The 5,804-nt window shown below is 40.6% G+C and overlaps 1 protein-coding gene across 1 annotated transcript; it reads right to left on the bottom strand.

The window, feature by feature from the left end:
• Positions 1-1,599: 1,599 nt before the first annotated feature.
• LOC106779536 (serine/threonine-protein kinase-like protein CCR1) lies at positions 1,600-4,365 on the bottom strand. Its single transcript, XM_014667655.2, has one exon. The coding sequence runs from the start codon at positions 4,092-4,094 to the stop codon at positions 1,821-1,823; it is 2,274 nt and encodes a 757-aa protein (XP_014523141.1). The 5' UTR covers positions 4,095-4,365; the 3' UTR covers positions 1,600-1,820.
• Between the last annotated feature and the right edge of the window lie 1,439 nt (positions 4,366-5,804).

Here is a 5,804-nt window from a genome sequence, read left to right as displayed (position 1 = left end):
AAACTGCACTAAAACACAACACAAAGAAAGCAAATGTTAATTAGCTGAACCAGAAGATAATCGATGAAAGACTAAGCAAACGGTAAGCATAAACAAAAAACCATGCACTTGGGATGCAATGTCGCAAGAGAGAAAAAGAGAGGAGGAAGACGATAAAGATATCACAAACAACAATAGAATGCCGCAACAAAAAGAAGACGTGCCGAAAGGGAGAAAAAGAAGAGTGCCGCGAGAGAAAAAGGAGAAGAAGAAGAGGAAGATATCAGAAACTGAATGCCGCGAAGAGTTTGCGGTCTATTTAAAATGAAACTGGGCGTCGGTTTCTCCAGATAGCCGATGTCTATATGACTATAGACGTCAGTTCTATTACTAATTCGACGTCCAAGTTAACTTTTCAACTGACCTTTTGAATCCCACTAGACGTCGGTGACAATGGAAACCGACGTCTAAGAAGCTGAAACGATTGACATTTGATTTCCTGTCAGGGATGTTGACAACAGTTGTGATGGGACGCCGACATCTATAATGATGCACATCATTACCTACAGGCACATAGACGTCGGTGCCCCTTCTAGCCAACGTCTATGGCCCTCGAATTTGGTGAATCTAATTAATTACAGGCACTTAGACATCGCGTGCACAGATCCCCGACGTCTAAATTGAAGATTTTTTATCTTTCCCGCTTTCCATATTCAGGCCTTAGACGTCGCCTGTTGACTAAGCGACGTCTAAACGTTTGGGAATTAGGTGAAAGCATTAATTGCAGACCTATAGACATCAGTCCCCCGTGAACACCGACGTCAAGGGACTGTCTTCTGACCTACCTCAGGCCATTAGACGTCTGTTGGAAGCAGTTTGGACGTCTACAATATCATAGACGTCGCGTTGTCTGGAAACCGACGTTTATGTTACTAAGCCATTTACGATAATGCCACCGTCCACTCATATACGTCGGATTATCAGCAAACCGACGTCTATTGGGTGACGTTAAACAATGTTTTTGTACTAGTGAATTTATTGAAAAAGATTCTCCATTTCCATGCATTCGTCAATATGGAACCTTGCTATGCAATGACTTCATGATAAAAGAATTAAATTTATGACTAAGCACCCTTAACTATAGAAAGCATTGAAGCCAAATCAAGAATATCGGTGCTGTTATATATTTCAGCTGTGATCAAATTGCAGCTGGGCTCTATAATTGGATGCAGTTGTAGCACTGTAACAGGGTACGCGACTTCGATGTAACAGATAGTGTAATAAAATTTGGTGCTAAACATAGGTCATACAAGTTAACCATTCTTCAATTGGTATAGAACCTATACGCATCGTTTAATTTCTTAATTCACCAACAAAGCATATACTGCTGGAAGTGTAACGAAATTACAGTTCCTTGTTGCTAAATGAACATTGTGTGCTGGTTTCGAGAAAGAACAAGGCTGCTGCTTTTCATATTCATTGCATCACTAATGCCTGACCAAAATAATTCCCATTGAGACTACCATTTTCTCACTGTTCTAGATGTAAATTGACTCTATCTGTATGGTTGAGATGGTCATAGGCTTATATGAGAAGTAAAAAGCATTTCACATTAGCATGTACAGAGAAAAACAATCGTGTATGATGAAATAATGCCATGTCCTTCACTTCGTGAAGATTAGGAAAAGAAAACTCAAAGAACTACAAAAGAGATAGGCGATCTACAACAAACTCAAAAACAATTTACATTGGCAAAAGGGAATTACTCACATAATCTTATGAAAGATACTGTGGATGGATCAAAACTCAAAAACAAATTTCTCACAGGGCAGTGGCTAATACTATAAGATCAATCCGTCCTTCACAATTTGCTCCAACCAAGATGCTATGTCTGACATAGGTGGTCGTTCACTTGGGTTCTCTCTCACTGCAAGTTCTGCTATATCAGCAAGCTTAAGCAAAGGTTCAACGTTTCTTGGAAGAGCCACATACCTATCAATTGTAGCAGCAGCCTTCCCTTGTTTAATCAAAGGCACTGCCCACTCAACTATGTTGGGTGGAGTGTAATCTCTGTCATAAGCCTTCCTTCCACTCAGAATCTCTAGTATCACAATCCCAAAATCGTAAACATCGCTTTCTAAGTCTCCATTCAGATCTTTGTCACTCGAAGCAAGAAGTCCAAAGTCCGAAATCCTTGCCCCCCACTCCGAATCCAAAAGAATGTTCGAACTTTTTAGATCCTTATGCACAATTGGAGGCACAAGTTCCTTGTGAAGATACTCAAGCCCCTTCGCAGCTTGCATCGCTATCTTTAACCTGAGGCTCCAATTAAGCGGAGAAAGACCACCATGGAGGTGATCATAAAGCGTTCCATGAGGCATATACTCGTAAACAAGCAACCTCTCCCCCATCTCCGCGCAGTACCCCAACAGATTAACGATATTACCATGGCGAATTTTGCAGAGAATTTCTAGTTCCATTTCAAAATTACGATTATTGGTGTGGATTATGGTAGCAGCATTTGCTCTTTTAACAGCAACCACTCTCCCATCTGCCAACATGGCTTTGTACACAAACCCATAACTTCCTCTCCCAAGTTCATTAAACTCCTTGAACCCATTGGTAGCATCCTTCAGTTCAGAAAGCCTGAAAACCTGAGGAGCCCCGGGACAAGAATTAACAGAAGGTGTTGATTGAAGAGCAACATTGACATGGTCATCCTCTTGCTCTGGTTTCCCTATGCCAGACTTGGATTGTTTCTTTGTCCTCTTTCTGACCGAAAAGAGACACCCACAAAGCAAAATTGTTAAAACCCCCAACACTGAGCACCCAACTATAACCATCCATTTACGCAAATGATGCCAGTGCCAATGCATATGCAGACCCGATGGGGAATGAAGTCCACAGGCACTAAAACAAGAGCTGTTCTGACAAAGAGAACAAGAAGTGCAGACTCTGTCAGAATTTTTAGTACATGAACTTGACAAGAAGAACCCTTTAGAACAATTTGAGCCACAAGGTGAACAAATCCTCAAATCCTCTCTAACACAGAGGCTAGTCAAAGCTACCTCATTAAGCATACTCGCATTGAAAGCAAACTCACCGACCCCACAGGAACTAGCCCTGCACAGTCCAGGGCTCGAAAGCTCCAAAGGAGGATCAAAATCGGGTTTCAAAGCATTCACCATCCAACAATCCAGAAGAAGATCATCCTCCCTGATCCCACACGTGGTTAAATCCGAAGAAGCAAGTGCCATGAAACCATTCCCTCGAGGAATCACCGAAGAGTTCAAATCTCCCCAACACTCCACTTCATGGTTATCCATTCTAATGCCGCAGAAATGGTTAGCCCCAGCAGTTAGAGACACCAGCCGAACCGAATCCAGTGGAGGATCCGAAAACGAACTAGGGTCGCCCCAGCATTTCAACTGGCCGGACACGTTGAAAACACCGCACACGGCCCTCCGACCAGCCGCTAAAACCGCGAAACTCTCGGAAACATTGGAAATTCTTATCCCTCCAGAGTTAGGTCCCCAACATATGAGTCCACCGTCTCTGACCTCGCCACAGGTGAACCCTTCCCCGGAAACAACCCTCTTCACCTCCAGATTCATCACGGCTTGGTTGAAATACAAGTCACTCTGTTTCGCTGTCAACGTTTTGTTTGCGGTCGTCGTGATTTCCCAGCAATCCACGGAGCCCGAATCGTGATCGGCGTAGTAGGATCCTCGAACGGCGCACACGTGGCTCTTGCCAGCGGCGATGTGGGAATAAGCAGTGTTCCTGTACGCCGGCGGCACGAGGACGAGATCTGTGCTGGGTTTCGTCACAGCACCCCAGCAGAACGCTTGCGAGGTGTTCGCTAAAATGCCGCAGAGGAAGCCTTCCCCGCCGGAGAGTGCTGACATGGAAGGAACGGCGTTCGTAACGGAGGACAGAGACGGTGACGTGGCGTTGTTCCCCCAGCAAATGACGTCTTGCTTCCCGCTAGCATCAATGGCGCAGAAAACCTCGTCTTTTGCGAATGAAGCAGATATTGGCCCCATGGCGCCGAACCCATGTGCAGTGGCACACCAGAACAAGAGAATGAGAGAAAGGGTAGGGAGATTTTGCATGGCTGGGTTGGGTTGGGAAGAGTGTCATGGACTCTGCGAAGAGTTGTTGTTGTTGTTGTTTGAGATCATGACGATAAAGATGGTGATGCTGTTTGTGTTTGCTATTCTTGCTCAAGTAAGAACCTTGAGAGTGAGAGTGTGATGGGTGATGACGATGAAACAACGTGGCTGTCGCCATTTTTACAGCTCCCATTATCACATTGTTTAGTTACTTTCATCTTTCTTCCACTGTCATTGTTCCCATCAAATTAAAAACCAGTTTTTTATTCTGATATTAATGACAATGTTCCAAGAGCAAGAACTAATCCACCACTGCTGCATCTGAAAAGTTTAAACCTAAAGGCATTCTTAAAAAGTATGTTTGACTTTAAGTAAATATGTGTAAACTTCACAGTTGACTAAGTTTCATTTTATTTTTTAAATTAAGAATTACTTTTAATAAATGTTTCTACATGTTGACTATTTCCAATAAATAGATTCAATTAGATTTTCCTCTGTGCGGGTGAAATCTAGTCTATTAAAATTTAACAGAATTTCCTATTTAATAGTTCTGAAATAGTAATATCAACATTACCATAATTACTATGGAATCTATCTTATTATTCTATTAAATACACAATTGAGTAGAACTAATAATAATAGAATTATTATTTCGTGTATTCCATTATTTTATTAACTAAAAGTATATTTTAGGTTTAATACCTATTTTGGTCCCTCTTTTCGGGGAGTTTGTTTTAAGTGGTCTTTTCTTTTTTAAAAAGTTTACTAAAGTCCTACTTTTTGCAAAAACTGTGCAAGTTAGTCCTTTTTGCTAACGACATTAATTCTGTTAACGGCAAAACTGCCAGTTGACAAATATTTGATGACTTGTACAAATAAAATTAGTTATAGTCCTCATATTGGTTTAAAAATGTTTATTCTGGTCCTCGTGTTGGTTTATAAATGTTTATTGTGGTCCCCCTTTAAAAATGTTTATTGTGGGTGTTTTAGCAGCATCAGCCATGCTGGAATGCTCGATCAAGAGCTCAACTACTTAGAGATAGGAAGCAGCTTCACAAATTTGTCAATGGAAAATGCTCTTGTGGAAATTTTTGTGGTTTTCTCTAAAAGCAGCAGCTAAAATTTCATGTGTTGCAATCCAAAACTGATGAGTTCTTTTTTCACATCTCCACACTTACTAATATAACACGTGAAACTACACTGATTAACTTTAAATTATTGTGATTGTAGTTTTCCAAAAGGTTAGCGCATTGATTACTAGATCACACATGAAATCTTTAACATGTATTAAACAATGTACAAATGACTTACCCTTCTAAGATGGCATGATGATCTTGGCTCCGCAGAACATGTGAGACATCAGATTTCTTTAGTTTACTAACACGTTATTTTTTTAGTAAAAGGGGACCATAATAAACATTTTTAAACCAACACGAGGACCACAATAAACATTTTTAAACCAATACGAGGACTACAACGAATTTTATTTGTACAAGTAGTCAAATATTTGCTAGCTGGCAGTTTTGTCGTTAGTAGAATTAACGCCGTTAGCAAAAATGACTAACTTGCATAGTTTTTGCAAAAAGTAGAACTTTAGTGAACTTTTTAAAAAAAAAAGGAGGACCACTTTGAACAAACCTCCCGAAAAGAGGGACCAAAACAAGTATTAAACCTATATTTTAAAACATTAAATTATTTAAATATTACAAA

This window comes from Vigna radiata, unplaced genomic scaffold (assembly GCF_000741045.1).
Source record: "Vigna radiata var. radiata cultivar VC1973A unplaced genomic scaffold, Vradiata_ver6 scaffold_366, whole genome shotgun sequence".
NCBI lineage: Eukaryota > Viridiplantae > Streptophyta > Magnoliopsida > Fabales > Fabaceae > Vigna > Vigna radiata.
This window is presented reverse-complemented; position numbering and strand designations above follow the sequence as displayed.

Excerpts from the sequence above, each read along its gene's own strand:
- LOC106779536 (XM_014667655.2), bottom strand. The coding sequence starts at position 4,094 with ATGCAAAATCTCCCTACCCTTTCTCTCATTCTCTTGTTCTGGTGTGCC.